The sequence below is a fragment of the Papio anubis genome, chromosome 19 (genome assembly GCF_008728515.1).
Source record: "Papio anubis isolate 15944 chromosome 19, Panubis1.0, whole genome shotgun sequence".
Taxonomy (NCBI): Eukaryota; Metazoa; Chordata; class Mammalia; order Primates; family Cercopithecidae; genus Papio; species Papio anubis.
The window spans coordinates 4,580,250-4,598,627 of NC_044994.1; the positions used below are offsets into that span (position 1 = coordinate 4,580,250).

The 18,378-nt window shown below is 44.7% G+C and overlaps 1 protein-coding gene across 7 annotated transcripts in view; it reads right to left on the minus strand.

Annotated features, from left to right (window-relative positions):
- MTCL1 (microtubule crosslinking factor 1) overlaps positions 1–18,378 on the minus strand; it is a 123,230-nt gene that overhangs the window by 49,250 nt on the left and 55,602 nt on the right. For all 7 annotated transcript variants that reach the window (XM_031658703.1, XM_031658705.1, XM_009192396.4 and 4 more), the window contains exon 4: positions 4,745–4,804. In XM_031658703.1, coding sequence (XP_031514563.1) covers positions 4,745–4,804 — 60 coding nt within the window. The remainder of the gene's footprint in view (positions 1–4,744; positions 4,805–18,378) is intronic.

Sequence of the window (18,378 nt, forward strand, 5' to 3'; positions counted from 1 at the left end):
CCTTTAGTTGCTGTGACACAGCAGGAAATTAAACTCAGAGACCCAAGGCAAGGAGTTAAATGTTGGATAGTCAAGTGTATCAAAACCTGAGAAGTGTCCTCATAGGCCTTACAGAGGGTTCTGGAGGATCCTCAAAGCTGACTCTGCTGTTCACAGCCTGCGATGCTTGGCTGAGGTCAGAACGGCACTTTTTGGATCCACTGGGAAGTCAACTCTGCTTTGCAGGGCTGGTCTCCTTGTTTTGAAGCCAGAGGAACTCCCCATTTTGGTTTTGCAAAAACGTTTTACTATTCACATCCAGCAGATGGGAAAAATAACCAATTTCACAAATCACTCCTCTTTGATCGGCCATCAAAAGTTCCAAAAGGCTTCAGCAAAGGTTTCCCCCATCACACAGAGAAACTGTCAACAATGGCTCTACGGGAGTCAAATCCCACAGCCCTCGTAGAGGAAAAGGCATCAAACTGCTCTCCAGGCCTGTCGCCCTTCTCTGGAACAAGTCAGCCCCCGGGGGAGAATGAACCCCTTCAGATCGTCACGTGTGCTCACAATGCAGCTTCTACACTCAGAGAGCATGGCTCGTTCTCTGCCGCAGTCTGGTCGCACACTCACAATTTGGAAGAAAGAAAACCTCCCTCGGCACCTCCCAACTTTCCTCCTTCCACTCTGCCTGGTCCCTCCTTGCTCACCACGAACCCCATGGAAAGGGAAAAAACGGTATGACCAGGAAGGCTCAGGCCCACACCTACGACCAAATGTGCAGCCACTGCCACAGGGAAAGCTTGCCGTGGCGCTATCTGTGCGTCCTCGGGAGGATGACATGCCCATTGTCATCTCTTAGCTGAGGACAAAACCAGGCCTGCTGGACTTGGGGTCAAACACCCTGCCTGGAGTCCTAGCTTTGCCCCTCCTACTGTCCAAGGGGCCTGGGCTAATCACAGACCCGCAAGGTTGTGATGAGGGTCAAATGAAATAATGGTCTGTATATGATAAATCATAAACCTAAAAAGTGTATTTTTTATATATAAACTGGTTTGTATATGATAAATCACCATGCTCTAGCTCTCTGAAATTAGTATCTTATTTGTCTGAAACACAGTTAGTATTGGGTAAAGGAGCCAGTAAAGAGTTTTTTCCTTCTTTGCACATTAGGAGAATAACATATAAATGTCACATGGTCTTTGAGTCCTGAGAACTTATCACATGAAGGATTTGGTTGGGTTTGGGTTAGGCAGACATAAAAATCAATCCTGTGACTAACTTGAAGTAAGGCTGTCTGCCCTACTCACAACTACTGAGGCGAATGGGCTATCATCGCCACTGGGGTAATGACATATTTTTTGAAAGAACCTACACAGAATACATGGGCTGTAAAAGATATACATTGTGTTTAATACTAATACTAGAGGAAAAGCATGCTTGTTTATCTGTTCATTCATTCTTTATTATTATTATTATTTTATTTTGAGATGGAATCTTGCTCTGGTCACCCAGTCTGGAGTGCAATGGCACAGTCCTGGCTCACTGTAACTGCCGCCTCCCAGGTTCAAGCAGTTCTCCTGCCCCCTGCCTCTGCCTCCCGAGTAGTTGGGACTACAGGAGCATGCCACCGCGCCCAGCTAATTTTTGTATTTTTAGTAGAGATGAGGTTTTGCTATGTTGGCCAGGCTGGTCTCGAACTCCTGACCTCAGGTGATCCAGCACCTCAGCCTCCCAAAGTGTGGGATTACAGGTGTGAGCCACCGAGCCTGGCCTTGTTCATTCATTCTTTCAGGAAATATTTATTAAGTACCTACTACGTACGAGAAGTTGGCAAGTTACTTTTAAACAACCCCAGCTTCTTAGAACTTTCGAAAGTAGAGCAAACAAAAAAGCACCTTTTCAATTTTTGTTAAACACACATTTGTAAGAAATTCAAATACACAGACAGGTCTTTGTTGTTCCCATGAAGGAATGCAGTTTAAGCTAAAATATCTATCAACGGAGATGGATTGTAAATACTTAAAAGCTTGGGACCAGAAAACAGGGGAGTGCCCTCAGCCCCATTGTTAATTTGAGAGCCAGTGTCCGTCCATTGTCAAAAATCATCTAAATGATCCCATCTCCACCTCTGAAGCACAGAAATCCACAGCAGCAGAGATCACAGAGGGCAGTGTTGTCCAGCTACAGGGAAACTCGGCCCACTCTCCACCATTCTTGAGCCTGGGACTCGAGATTGGGCTGGACAAGGTGGGGGCAGGGCCGCCTGCTGTGACCAGTGTCCACAGAAACTTGCAGCTGGCGAGGCCTTGATGTGGTGGAGCCAGGCCAGGAGGGGCAGGCGAGGGGCACTGTTGCCTGCATGGTACGGGAAGCTTTTGGCTCAAACAAGCGCGTGGACCAGGGACTGAGGCAATCCCACTCTGCCTGGTCCCTCCTTGCTCACCACAAACCCCGTGTAAGGGGAAAAATGATATGACAAGAAAGGCTCAGGGAAATAGCTACGACCAGCTCCGCGGGGTCTTTCCCAACAAGTTGAACTGAAACATTGGGGAAGGAGGATCATTTCTGAGAAGGGTCCTGAAACACGCCGGAGGTTATACATGCTTATCTGCACCCCTCATGCAGGCAGAATGTCCCCATAGAGCCCTCAAATCACCTTGATTTCCGGAAACCTTCAACTTCACACCATTCCCCTCTGTCCACCATCCACTACAAATCTATCATAGAACAATTCTCTTCCGTCTCCTTGAACCTAAACCCAGGTCAGTTAAAGCAGCAAGATCCTATGACATACTCTAACGAGTGTCAGTGTGTAGATTACCTGAGGATTGATAAAATGTCCAAAACATCTTCTCGTTCCTTAAAGAAAAAAGCTGTCAGTATGACAGCATGCTGTCATTTCGACTTGACAACCATGCATGCACTATGAGGCTGCCACCAAGACGAAAGCCGTGTTGAGAGAAAGAGTGTCCTGGAAGCCATGGGAGAGTGTGTGTGAAATGAAGTCACACGTCCTCGGTGAGGTCGAGGCAGCCAGGGCAGGGCCCGCTGCACCTGTGGAGTGTTGTGTGCAGGAGAGGGGCGGCCTGAGGGAAGCTGAGCTCGGCCTGTTCTGAGCAGGGGAAGCCACTCCTCATAAGATGGGGAATCACAGCTTCAGCTCAGGCAGCGGGAGGCTGGATGCCCATCTTATGTTGTAACCATAGACTTCTTAAAACTCTGCCAAGACTCTCGCGGGGCGGGGGGCAGGGAGCAAGGCCCAGTCTAAACTGCAGGATATCATTTCTGGTTTCAAGAGATCATTGGATAACCCCAGGAATGTGGTATGAAAGCAGGTCAAGTCCAACTTTCCATATGACACACGATTCCTGTTGCAGGCAGAAGGCAGGCACGGCCAGGAAGGGAGACACCCAGGGGCCCACCACCGTCACCACCAGCGGGAAAGGCCTTGTCAAGCCACAGAAATATATCGCTCTCTGTATATATTCTTTGGCTTGCAAGTCAGCCGCCCAGCCAGCACCCCGAGCGGGTGACTGCCCGTGTGCCTCCCTTGCGCCGGGGCGCCAGCTTCCTTTGGGTTTTGGTTGCGGGCCTGCAGTTCCCAGGGCGCTCCATTCCACCATTCTGCTGAACAGAAACTCCTTCCTCAATCATCCCGCCGGCTGGGCGGGCGTTCAACGCATCCCAGGTACCAGGGTTTCGGACACGCGCCCAAGGAGCAGCAGCTCCTGTTCTTGGCCCGTTTTACCCACGGGGCGAATGCTGTTCATTTCACAATGGGGCAGAATTTCCCCTTTTAAGGAAAAGATCTTCCCTGGGCAAGAGCCAGTCGATTGAAAACACTCTCAGCCCAGGAGAGTGTAAGTACCCAGCAGTGGGCGGCAGACTTTAATTTCCCTATTATTAATGGATTCCAAAGTGAGGCTGGGAGGCTGGGGAGGGTGGAAGCGAATAGTTGAGCTTCCGCGTTCTGCTGCTGCAGGGGCCTGCCCCTCCTTGAATGATGCCCTGGGGATTAGTGAGTTTGGAGAATGGAGAAACCCAGGGGATCCTTAAGAGGGGAGTTCACAGGGACAGGGCGGCAGGAGGTCGGTGGAGGTTGCTGAGCTCTTAGTTACCCCGACTCATTGTGTCTCTCTAATTACCACTTGCTCTCAGAGTGCAGTGAGCTGATATCCCAATAATACCTTTGTTCTCTCCACCACCTAATGTTAGCAGCAATTTAAAAACAGAATCCAGTAAAACAGCTTTACAGAAAAGCTAAGAAAGTTTTGAAGAATGCATACTGTGCATCTAGAAAGGGCTGAGAATACTTTACCTTCAATGAGGACCATTTAAGATATTGTTCAGCTCGCACATTAAAAAACAACAACAACAACATTCAAAACAGTGTCATATGAATGACTCGACTCCACAGTGGCTGTTTTATTTCACTGTGTGGATGACTTTGAAGGTCAAAACACTTTTTTACCATTTATAAGTACCTCAGGCCCCCAAACTACACTTAATTCTGTTTCACACAAAGCCAGTTCTTTTTCCTGAAGAAATCACCAGCTTGTCAGCGTCGGGGAGAAACAAGAGGGAGGATCTGTGGGTTTGCAAAGAAAATGTTCACACTGTGGAGGTTAGGAATGAGTCCACGTGTTTGGACAGGTAATGTTTCTTTGAATGTATTAAAGGCAAAACTAACACTGAAAAAAATTCAAAATGAGGTGACTTCACTTACGGGAGATGTAACATTAGAATGAAAACCTCTGCTTACCTGGTTAAAGGTTTTCTTCTCCTTGTACATTTCCCGAGTGCTTCTTCTTTTTAGGGAACTCTGAAATAGATCCAAGTGACATTCTGTGACCAAGGGCTCACATGTGACAGCCAGCATTAGCAAACATCGTCCCCACAGGTGAGGACACACACACTGGATGGAGGCTGTTTCCCACCAAAATCAAGAAACAACTTAGAGTCAATGTGTAAATGCAGTTGGAGAAGTTGGAGGAGGTCTTTGAATCTTAAGATTCTTGAAATCCTAATTATTGTATTGGGGGTATTCCTTAAGTATTCAGTTTAATGAAAAAGGAGAGTGGCTGGGATAATTTTAACAGTGCAGAGAAGGCAAGAAGAGGAGGAGAAAGGCAGGAAGTTTGGGAACAGATAACTCATATTTCTGGGGCTGGTTCACTTTCCAAATCATGTTTTGTTTGGGCTAATATGAGAATTAATTGGTGTTTCCTGGCCAGGTGCAGTGGCTCATGCCTATAATCCCAATGCTTTGGGATGCCAAAGTGGGAGGATCATTTGGGGCCAGGAGTTTGAGACCAGCCTGAACAACATAGTAATAAGACCTTGTCGCCACAAAAAAGATTTTTTATTTTATTTTCAGATGGAGTCGCTCTGTCTCCCAGGCTGGAGTGCAACGGCGCGATCTCAGCTCATTGCAAGCTCCGCCTCCCGGGTTCACGCCATTCTCCTGCCTCAGACTCCCAAGTAGCTGGGACTACCGGTGCCCACCACCACGTCCAGCTAATTTTTTGTATTTTTAGTAGAGACAGGGTTTCACTGTGTTAGCCAGGATGGTCTCGATCTCCGGACCTCGTGATCTGCCCACCTTGGCCTCCCAAAGTGCTAGGATTACAGGCATGAGCCAGCGCACCTGGCCACACAAAAAATAATTTTTAAAAACTTAGCTGGGTGTGGAGTCGTGTGCCTGTAGTCTCAGCTACTAGGGCGACTGAGGCGGGAAGACTGTTTGAGTTCACGAGTTCGAGGCTGCAATGAGCTATGATCAGGCCTATATACCCCTGTACTTTAGCCTGGGCAACAGAGCAAGACCTTGCCTCAAAAATAAACAAACAAACAAACAAATAACTGGTGTTTCCTGAGTGGCCAGATAAAAAGTGCTGTGAAGGAAGAAGAAGGGCGGCCCTTGTTTACAGACAAAACCTAACTAGGTTGTGAAATTCTCAGAAAACCCACTCTAATTCATGGCTAAACCTCCATCTTAAAGATCTTACAAAGCTCATAACTTATTCCTATGTGAAATGAAGGCCTTGGCTGTGTCCTTCAGTGCCTGGGAGCCCTGCCTAGTTTTACATTATAGACTCCAGGCAAGAAATTGCAAATACATCTGAAAATACAAACAGAAGTATGAGTAAAGGGGCCTAGGGGTGTCTGCAACAGACTAACTGGGAGATACGCCAGCTCCTGCAAAGGGAAAGTGTGAAGGCAGAAAGAAATGAGGAGTGAGAAGCCTCCTAGAGGAATATGAACGGATTTGTAGCCTCTTAATCTGCAAAGATTAAGTTAATCCTGAGGAAAGCTGGAAGGAAGCAGGTGGGGAAGCAGAGCTCTGCTGGCCCCAGACTTATAAGGCAAGTCTGCAAAAGGAAAGAGATTGTCCCCGACACCCACCTCCCTCCCCTCTGCACCTCCACCTCGGGGTCCAGGACCTCATCTGAGATCTGCTCAGAGCCCTGACTCTCTCGGCTTTACTCCCGGGTGCCCACCCTGTATCAGAAGAGTTTGCAAAGGAGGCTATATGCAAGTCACTTACATCGCTGTTAGAACTTAAGTTCATTAACTCAGTACTGTTCACATTTTAAGTGTCTCACTCTCAGAATGCCAGCCCTTGCCATTTATTGGAAGAATCCTAGGTTAAGAAACAGTTAAAATTCTAGCTGACCCTTGGCCTCTAGGAGGCTGGAGACCCGGAAAATATAAAATAGATAATTGAGAGAAGGCCCTCAGGGCAGAGGGCTGAAGAGGGCCACGGAATCACCGTGGAGCAGGGGCGGCAGGCTCTCTGACTAACAAAGGTGGAGGGAACCCCAGCTGCAGAAGGCTTTATTTCCTTTAGCCTTTTTGGTAAAGCGGGTCACACTACAAAGAGAACCAGTCTCCACCAACAGGTAAAGGTAAGCCTGTCTTAAGGACAGCTTGAATTTCTCCACTCTTAATAAGGAAGTTCGCCAAGATTTTCACCTTCATGCTTCAGTTAAGAGGTTTCTTTTGTTTGTTTTGTTTTGAGACAGAATCTTACTCTGTCGCCCAGGCTGGGTGCAGTGGTACGATCTCGGCTCACTGTAACCTCTACCTCCCTGGTTCAAGCGATTCTCCTGCCTTAGCCTCCCAAGTAGCTGGGATTACAGGTGCACACCACCATGCCCACCTAATACATATATATATATATATTTTTTTTAGTAGAGATGAGGTTTCACCATTTTGGCCAGGCTGGTCTCGAACTCCTGATCTCAGGTGATCCACCTGCCTTGGCCTCCCAAAGTGCTGGGATTACAGGCATGAGCCACCGTCCGCGGCCAGAGGTTTCTTTTATTTGAATGAGCTGAGTGAGATAAATCCTGATGATTCAGCAGGCTCTCTCCCAAGCTTTAACCTAAGGGACTTAATTCCAGAGCTGTAATAGCGATCAGGGCCCGCAGTGAGTGCAGAGCCTGCTGTCCCTGGCTTTCATCACATTCTCCCAATGTACACACTGAAAGAAAACTAAACAGAAGTAAAATGAAAGCTAGAACTGGAGACAAAATCTATGCAGAATCATGGGCTGCTGCGTTTCAGGCTGGAGGCTGGAGCACATTCTGGGTGGGAGCCCTTGGATGGACTCTTTTAGCCACCCCTACCCACTCCATGTCTCCCCTTGCCTTGCTGATGGGCTGTCAACTGTAGCTCTGAGTCCTGCCATCCTTCTAGCAATTCACAGAACAGGCAGGGAGTCATGGGACGCTCCTCCTCCATTCACAGTGGCAACTAGAATGAAAAACACTGCAAGGGTTAAAGTTTTAAAGTTAACCAGAGGCCAGGGGCGATGGTTCATGCCTGCAATCGCAGCACTTTGGGAGGCTGAAGTGGGCAGATTACTTGAGGTCAGGAGTTTGAGATTGGCCTGGCCAACATGGTGAAACCCTGTCTCTACTAAAAATACAAAAATTAGCTGGGCGTCGTGGCTTACACCTGTAATCCCAGCTACTCGGGAGACAAAGGCAGGAGAATCGCTTGAGCCCAGGAGGTGGAGGTTGCAGTGGGACAAGATTGTGCCACTGCACTCCAACCTGGGCAACAGAGTGAGACTCCCTCAAGAAAGAGAGAAAGAAAGAGAAAGACAGAAAGACAGAGAGAGAGAGAGAGAGAAGAAAGAGAAGACAGACAAGAAAGAAAGGAAAGAAAGAAAGAAAAGAAGAAAGAAAGAAAGAAAGAAAGAAAGAAAGAAAGAAAGAAAGAAAGAAAGAAAGAAAGAAAGAAAGAAAGAAAGAAAGAAAGTAAGTTAGTTAGTTTAGTTAACCAGAAATTTGCAGAACCTGTATGAAGGAAACCATAGAACACTGAAGATCAACATAAAATAATGCTTAATGCTGCCTAATGGGAAGACCTTGTTATAAAGAGATCATGTTTCTTCTGAACCATTTTGGAAGTATGTCATTTTAACCAAATTCCTTAAAACACACACACACACACACACACACACATTCGAAAACAGTGTGTGTGTATGTGTATTTATACATACTTTTTATGTGTTTGTGAGGGTGGTAAGAATGGACAAAATAATTCAAAAACTCATCAAGAACAGAAGTTGGCAAACCATAGCCCTCAGGACAAATCAACCCACAGCCTGTTTTGTAAACAAAGTTTAATTAGAATACAGCCTCATTTCTCACTGTCTATGGCTGCTCTGCACTGCAAGGGCAGAGGAGAGCACTAATGACAAACTGTTAGGGCCTGCAAAGCCTCAAACTACTTTACTGACCCCGATTTAGAAAAATAAATTGGTGAAAATTGCCAAGAATACTTTGAAAAGGAAAAATAATGACAGTATTTGTGCTATTAGATATAAAAATACAATGGTTCGGTGCTGGTACAAGAACAGACAGATTAATGAAACTAAACAGAAGGCTCACAAATAGATTAAAGAATACATGAGATTTTAACAATTGATACAGGTCATATTTTGAACTAGTGAGGAAAGGATGAACTACTTGGTATGTGTTGGTGAAACAACTATACACATCGTGAGATCAAAAAAGATGAGACACATACTATATCGAGATAAATCTTAGATGAATTAACATTTTAGATGCAAAAAAAATCATAAAGGCATGAGAAGAAAAAGATGAACTGATGTTTGTTCTTGGAGTATGGCCTTTATAAACACAGAAACAAAAGCAGAAACAGCCGGAGAAAAGATTGATAGATTGGTAAGATTTTTAACTTTAAAAAAAAAATACATCAAAAGAAACCACTTATAGTATTAAAAGACAAATGACAAACCGGAAAGAAGATGTTTCTAACACATGACAGACAAAAGAGTAGTATCTTGCAAGCAACACAAAACACGTCTTAATAAAATAAACAGACGGCCAATAAACACAATTACTGACAATTAAAACAAGTTTTTTTTTTCACTTAGAGATTTATAGATTCAAAAAATTAGGGCACTCAGTGTTAGCATGAACCCAGGAAGACGGGCACTTCTGTGCAGAGGAAGGGGCGGGAGAAACCCACAGCATCTGGGGTGGGGGATGGTGGTGCAGCTCGGCCTTACAAAGGCATAGGTTGAGAGGCGTAATTCCACCTCTGGGAACATACCCTAAGGACAAGAGACACGCACCAAGATTTATGAATGAGAATGTTCTTCACAGCACCTTTTACCATCATGAGTACTATGGAGGTATTAAAATTTTTTCCTTTTATTTTATTGTATATATTTAAGATACACAACATGATGTTTTGATATGCTCATCTCAGAATACACACAGTGAAATGATCGCTACAGTTAGGCAAATCAACATAACCATTATCTCATACAGTTACCTTCCTTTCTTATTTTCTGTGGTTAGCATCCCTAAAAGCTATGCTCTTGACAAATCACTAGTACATAATACAATAGGACTCACTATAGTCCTCATGTTGTATACTAGATTTCTAGATACAGTCATGCTTTTGAAGACTATTTAAGGACACGGGAAATGCTTACAACACACTATAAGGAAAATACAGGTTACAGACAGCATATATTTAGTGATCTCAAAATGCTTAAAATATATTTATATTTAACATATAACATGTATTATATATATCATATATTAAATAATATTAATATATAACATATATATATATATATATATATATATATGTATGTTAGGAAAGTGGCCTGGAGCAGGATACCCCCAAATGTTAATGGTCATCATGTTCAGATGACAGAATTACTAGTGATTTTCGCTTTTTTTTGGTGGCTTTTCATAAATGATCTACAGTAAGTATTATTTCCTTTAAAATGGAAAAAAAAAAAAAAGGTCAGGAAAATAAAACTTGTATTTTAAAGATGTCAGAGAAAAGAGACTATCACAGATCTTCCTATGTGGGATTGCAATAACGATTCAATGGAAGTTATTCACCAGTTTCTTGGGTCTCTTCCCATAAGCTGATATTGTTTTCATCAGCTTGGTCCTTTGAGTATAGCCTATGCATATGTGGTTGGTTAAAAAGACCAGGAAGCCCCCTGAGGGTTGGGGAAACTGGCCAGGTACCCCACTGCATTACACATCTCCAGGCATATGGTCCCCTTGGCCAAGTGCCAAGCAGTCATGAGGAACAAGCACTGTGCTTCCAGCACGGAGCCGTGCAGGCTCCTCAATGGCCACCTGCCACGGTCTTGTCCAGTGTCGAGTGCTAGATGCCACCGGACCCTGGGTGAAGTAACCGCGGGTGTAGGACAATTTGTGTGCACATCAGTCATGCCCAGTTTATTCCTCTGAATGCCTCAGAGATCCAATCTCTTCCAAGGAACAATGAAGGGAAGAGGTAAATGCAGACTATTAAATAACATGAACCCCTCAGTGGGGGCTTTGCCTGGTGACTAATTCTACTCCCTCCTTTTAGCCTGATCAACTGCCAGCAAATCAATTGCATATTCCTACTGAAAAGAAAAAAAAATTAAGTTTGTGAATCCAAACTGAATCCATCTAAGGCTGATGCTTTGCTGAGCACTGAAAATGATTAAATAAAATACAAAGTTAGGCAATTATTTGGACTTTCATGTCAATTCTTAATGTTTCCTATTTTAAGTTGGCCAATTTCTTCCAAATAATTTCAGAAAAATTCATAAGCTCTCAATGGCTAAAGTGTGTCAGAGACAGACTTTGAAAGTCTAAATTTTTAAAAAAATTTAGATTGGTAATAAAAGGAGACAAATAAAAATTAAGATGCTGTAAATTATAAGTCAGTATGGGAACGAGGATGTAGAGGCAGACTGATAATTTTCAGAATTCTTACAGATTCTTATTATTTAGAAAGTTTGTAGGTTTTTGGGGGGTAGTTTATAGCATACACAGGCATAAAATCAGATTAACGAAATGAAGGTACAGAGGTCTTCAAGATTCCTTTACTCATATTAAATTGGTCATGGGAGCTCACACCTGTAATCCCAGTACTTTGGGAGGCTGAGGTAGGGGAATCATTTGAGGCCAGGAGTTCAATGTTGCCTGAGCCACATTGCAAGACCCCATCTCTATGATATAAAAAAGATTATTTTACCCATATTAAAGTTGTCATGTAAGTGCTAGAAGATGGATGTGAAGGATGTGAATTAATCGGCCTCGCGTTCAGCCAGAAACACTACATCCTAGCAGGAAGACGCCCCCTCCCCCTTCCTCCTCTTCACTCATGCCTTTATTTGTTTCTATTCTAAATATTATGCCGTAAGAGGTATTATTTATTTATGTTTTCACCTATCCCTTTAACAGTTCCGGGGAGCCTGGTTCCTTTCACACCATGGGGCTGCTTGCTTCACCTCGCACTGGAATTTCACAGCAGGACCCAATAAACACAAATCCCCTTCTCGGACCCAGTGGAAACCCTCCTTAGCCATAATGCAAAGGAAACCCTTTGTCCTTGGCCCCGTTAAGAGCACAGTAATGATAATGATATTAACAACTACCATATGTGCTGGGCACTCACTCATGCCAGGCACAATGCTAAACTCTCTTTACACATCTGTTATGGACTAAATGTTTGTGTCTCCCCAAATTCATATGTGGATGCCCTAATTCTCAACGTGCTGGTACTAGGAAGTGAGGCCTTCGGGAGATAACTAGGTTCCAATGAGGTCGTGAAGGTGGAACCCCCACAGTGGGATTAGCGTCCTTATAAGACGAGGAAGAAGCACCAGAGCTTCCTCTCTCTGCCACGGGAGGATTCATCGAGAAGGCAGCTTTCTGCAAGCCAGAAAGAAGGTCCTCACCAGAACCCAACCCGACCTTGGACTCTGCGGCCTCCAGAACTGTGAGCAATAAATGTGTTCTTTAAGCCCCCAGCCTGTGATATTTTGTTACAGCAGCCCAAGCTGACTAAGACAATATCTAATCTAATTCAATCCTGACGAGAGCCTGGGGACACATTATGTTATTACCACTGAGTAACAGACGAGAAAACTAAAACACAGTCAAAAGTGGGGTAATGTTTCAAGATCCCCTAAACTTGGAGATGGGCTACCAACCTGGGCCCAACCCTAAGCCTACATTCAAGGTCACAGCCCTCAGACCCTCAGAGCCACCTTCCAGGGCTCTCATAGCCCAATCGCCCATATTTGGGCTGTTTTCTGGTTTCTTAGCCCCAAATTGCCAATTTTTCTCATCCAAAAAATCTTTGCCTTTCTTTAGCGAAAGAGCACAAAGGACTATTCTAGGAATGGTTACAAGTTGCTACATTCGCAGGTGCCTGATGGCTATGAAATAATATTTGTTGGCACTGATGACTTCTCAAAGGATCTGAGACTGCAGACAGCAGAATTCCTTATTTGGAAAAGTAAGACACAAAACTATTATTAGAGGACAAACGTTGTAAGTAAATGAGAGAAAGAAGAGGAAAATTACATTGAGACGCTTTGGCTAAAGAAGAGTGGAGCCATGAGCCACAGCATGGTTCAGGATTCCCAGCAGCCAAGTCAACGAGTTTGGGAAGGTCCCAAAGGCAACAGCCTGTCCAGCAAGTGGAAGGTCAGGGTCACCAGGCCACCTGGGATGGACACAGGTGCCCAGCACACCCCCCCAGCAAATGCCACTTTCTCCTGGAGGAAGAACGCTGCACATGCAAACTCGGGAACATGACATACATTTGCTTTGCAGTATGAGTTGGTTGGCTCATTTTAACCTTTGTGATATGTACCTTGAAGCCTAGTTTTTGGAAAAAGCTAGGTATGTTTTGGCTAAAACATACGATCACATAGTACTCTGAACCAACATTGCAAAATAAACTAAACCAAAGCTAATGAAGTAAAACTGTAAATTACAATTACGGTGCAAAGTAAAATTGAAACTGATGACCATGACAAAACTATAATGATGACTACACCCAAAACACAAGGATCCTTCCCCCAGATTGCAAGAATCCAAACTGTGCACATCCATGCAGGCACTCAGCAATACCATGGAGCATGGTAGGAAATACGGAATCAGAATCATACATTTGAGAAAACCCTACAGATGAGCCCTTGGGCATTTACAAAAGTTGAAAGTCTGTAGAAACACATGACATTTGCCTGTCAGACTGAATATAAGGCTGTGTCTTTTAGAAAATAATTTGTTCCTGGCCTGGCGTACTGGCTTATGCCTGTATTCCCCGCACTTTGGGAGGCCAAGACGGGTGGATCACCTGAGGTCAGGAGCTCAAGACCAACCAGGCCAACATGGTGAAATCCTACCTCTATTAAAATACAAAAATTAGCCGGGCCCATGTGCTAATGCACACCTGTGATCCCAGCTACTCGGGAGGCAGAAGCAGGAGAATTGCTTGAACCTGGGATGTGGAGGTTGCAGTGAGCCAAGATCGTGCCACTGCACTCCAGCCTGGGTGACAGAGCGAGACCCATCTCAAAAAAAAGAAAATAATCTGTTCCCACCTCTGCCATTGGTCTAGTGGAAGGAAATCTACCAGTCCATCAAGAGAGGCAAATTATTTCCTAGTTTGATGAAATAATGCAAGAGAGTTAGAACTACTTTGACAACAAAACAAAGCTGAAAAATCATACAAATAAATGACATATTAAAATGTTGCCCTCTTTTCAGAGAAAACCCATCATCAGTTTTTCAGATGCATGTAATGTGAAAAAATATTTAACTGTCAAAGAGCACATAAGAAAGTTCTGAGCTACTCCTGATACTATTTTATACTAATCTGCCAGTGTCCCTACAGACCCTCTGATTTGACTTTAAGTATCATTCTAATTATAGAGTACACCATTACAGTAGTAAAACTTTGTATATACAGGTGTCAAAACTCAGTAAATGTGAACTAAGATCTGTGCATTTCTGTCCACATGAGTTTACTCAAAAACTATATAAACAAAAATTTAGCTCTAGGTAACAACGTGTATTTTGGAGAAAGTGAATAGGCATCTACAATTTATTTCCAAATGCACCAAAAAATAAGATGGGTGAATGAATAAAAAGATGTGTAGATAGACATGTGATAAACCGAGTATAGTACAATGTTAACACACAGTGTGAATGGTGGGGATAACAGGTGTGTTCACTACAAAATTATTTTTGCTATCTGTTTGAAAATTTTCACAACAAAATATTGGGAAAAACAAAATCAGGCACATAAATTTTCATTTGCATTAAAAACAGTTAATATTGTGTAGCCATTAAAAATTGTGATTACTAAAAAATTTTAATGACAAAATTTTTTATAAAAGATTAACCTTTTAAACATAGGATTAAAAATATATACTTAATATAATCTCAACAAGATTAAATATTTTTGTCTTGGAAATGTTTGGAAGCAAATACACTAAAATGCTAACAGGTCTTATCAATGGGGAACAGAATTATGGATGACTTTATGTTTTTGTTTATAGATTTTTTTTCATTCCCCCAAATAATCAAGATTAATATTATTGTTTTTTTTCAAATCAGAAAGGTTCTTATTTTTTAAGGACAACGGAATTGACCTAGTGTAATGCAAACATCCCACACCTTCATTAAACCTCTGCTCCGTCTCACCTGGAAATGATGGACAAGACTGATGGGCCCTGGGTACTCAAGCCAGACAGAAATGAACAGGAGATTAAACTGCAGGATTAACCCCCAGGCAGGATTAGCTCTGTGCCATTGTGGATCATCAAATACCTCTTTGCACAGAGGACAAAGGGCTTAATGTATATCTGAGGACAGCAAATAAAACTCTGAAACCCTAATTGCCTTCCCAGGCTGAAGGCTTCGTATCCAAGAGACTCTCCCACTAGGCGAGGCCTAATAACACCCTGTCCGACTTACCGACCCATATCTGCCTGGGATTCTTGTTATCTGGAGCCACTGCTTGGTTCCATAAATCATCTACTAAACTGTACTGAAATATCAAAAGCATCACTGGCTAGCATTACTGCACAAAAGCTATGGATGCCCCTTGGGCAAATCCTCAGCAATTCTCATCTCCAAGCACTGGCAGCTTGGATCCCTAGCTCTAAGCCCCAGGGCACGACACTTTAAGTGATTTAAGAGGAGGCGGTAACTTTCTGCTCCATGATTTCATGATTCTTAAGGAGCAAAAACCCTCCCTCCTCCATCAGCCTCTGCCACTGTCCTGGGAACTACAGACGATTTAATTAGGCAAGAGCAGTAACAGCTGCAGGGAGAGGCACAGGATGCAACCTGCTCCTACAACAGGACAAACCCCTGGAGGCTAGAGAGCTGCTCTGACGCTGCGGAAGGGGCTGGCCAGCCCTGGTCTTTGAGGTGGGTCAGCCAGTGAGGGCTGGGAATGAACACGCTTCTCCTAAAAGGCAACCTGGAAACAGAAAAAAATCATCAAAGAACAATACCCAGCCCTGGGACTCAGGACGGGCACAGAGCGGAACAGAGGGAGGGATGTCCCAGCTGCACCTGCCCACCCTCAGCTCTGTCCTGCCGAGCCCTCTCCGAAGAAGGCGGCTGGGCCAGGGCTACAGCTGGAAGCAGGCATTCGGCAGAAAAATAAACAGCCATGCTTTCATGTGATGAAAACCAAAGAAGCCAGTTTGATTATCTCTGGTGCTGTCTGGAATGAACACACAGGCTAAGAAGGTTAACACCCCCAACTGTGAATATCTCTGCTAGTATATTATATTTATGAGACAGAACATTGCAGACAGTGTTGAAAAGCAGGATCAGTTGCCAGAGCTGGTGTTTTCACTGCAGCCTTTCAACAGCTAAAGCCATCGTCTGCAAGTCCCCACTGGGACCCTCCAGGCCCCAGTCTCTGATGCAGACCAGGACACAGAGCCTACAGAGTGTCTCTGCAGCAGCCACAGGAGAGGCAGCTGCTCCTTTCTCCCAGAGCTCGGACAACTCATGCTTCACCTAGGTGGGAGCTCGGTGGATCAGCTCACAGAACAGACGCTCCATGGAGGATGAGGGAGGAGGCCTCAGGAGGCATCATTCTTTGGCACACCCCTGCTGCAATGCAGGCCTGGAGTGCTCATTAACCACGCCTTTCTTGTGTGCAGCATCTGCTGCATGCTTTTAAAAACACATCAATCTCATGTTTTGTCTTCTAAATGACACCAATCTATGACCAGCTTCTCACATCTGAGAAAATCCAGATGTTGTTGGATCTTTATTTGCAAGCTATAAAAATCCGGAAGACCTCCTGTGGGTACATAAGGGCGAGTGCGTGCACTATTCAGACTTGTGGCAGCATTGTGTCGGGATGGCTCCTCCTGGGGCTGTCTAGATCCATTTGTGCAATCAGGCTGGTTTCTGAGTGGACAGGAGGAAAGAGGCCCAGTCAGGGAGCTCTGTTTGCTGGAAGCTCTGCCTGCTTCCTTCTCTGATGTGGCTGCTCCCTGCTGGGACAGACCTCACATCTCCCAGGAGCCCGCATGACTACTTCTCTTCTATCACTGTTCCAAGGATGAAAGTACATGTCCTGGGTTCTTCTAATGCTTAGGTTCTCTGATTTGATTATTCAACAGAATCACTCCCACCCAAAAGAGAAGAGAGAAGCTTCCTTGAGGAAGCATGGGAGGAGTGGCTTGCCCGAGTAGCTACAGCACCCTCCTGTTGGCACTTCCATCCCTCGTGTGGTTGGGTCCACTTCTTCCCGAGGACGGGCAGTGGGAGTCACTACCCCAGAAGAAAATGGAGGCGTGCGAAAGTTAAGTGACTTGCCCAAGGACTTGTTGGGGGAAGGAGGCTCTCGTTCGAGGGTGCTCTGCTTGACCACATCACAGCTGCCTCTGACGTGCACACAAGCAGGCCACCAACAGTGCAGAGACTTGGTGTGGAGGTACTTCTGCTCTTTCAATCAGTCGTCTGTTCAGCCAGTCATTTCTTGCCCCTTGGGTTCACTGGGGAAGAGCGTGGGTGTGTCTCTGGCACAGTTGCCCCAACTTTCCATCCTCCTTCTACCTCCACCCCGCTCACCGGCTGCATCAAGCTTCCTAGGGCACACAGGCCTGCCGCCATGACATCTATCCTGAGGTGCAAATGTGCTTCAAAAAACTAACCGGTGTTCAGAGAAGGAGCCTCTTGGAGATCAAGCAGCAAATGGCCTGCAGGTAGGTGAAGGCCAAGGGAAGAACCTTCCTTCATCCCACCGGGTATCAACTCCCTTGTTCTACTTGCCACAAGTTCAAGCTTTGAGGCAGCCCCACGGTGCCCTAGTCACATAGCCACATAGGCCACTATTTTGTTTTGACTCTTCTGGGCATTTTATTTCTCTCTTTTGATCATTGGGAGTAATTGCACCTGTCAGTGCCTCTCAGTGCTGACTGTGTAATTTTAACTGGTTTTTAAAAGCCTCCATGATAATGCCTTTAGAAAAACTTTGAAAATTCAAAGTATAGTTTGTTTTGCATTGGATAATGAACTTTATTCCAAAGGTGACCCAACATCCTTACAAAGTCTCAATTGTCCAGCAACCATGTGAAAGTGCCCAGGCTATGCGGGTAAAATGGAAAGATGAATTAAGGACATGGACGCTCACGTCCAAATTCAGGCACATCGAGCCAGCCTGTGGTCTCAATTTCCTTACTTAGAAGTGCAGGGTTGGGGGCCAGGCCTGGTAATCCCAGCAGGGATTACATGCCTGTAATCCCAGCACTTTGAGAGGCTGAGGCAGGCAGGTCACCTGAGGTTAAGAGTTCGAGACCAGCCTGGCCAACACGGTGAAACCCTGTCTCTACTAAAAATACAAAAAATTATCTGGGCATGGTGGCAGGCACCTGTAATCCCAGCTACTTGGGAGGCTGAGGCAGGAGAATCACTTGAACCTGGAGGCAGAGGTTGCAGTGAGCTGAAATCGCACCACTGCACTTCAGCCTAGGCAACAAGAACGCAACCCCGTCTCAAAAAAAAAAAAAGTGAGAATAATACCTTCCTTATATAAAGCATTCTTTTAAGGATCAAATGAAGT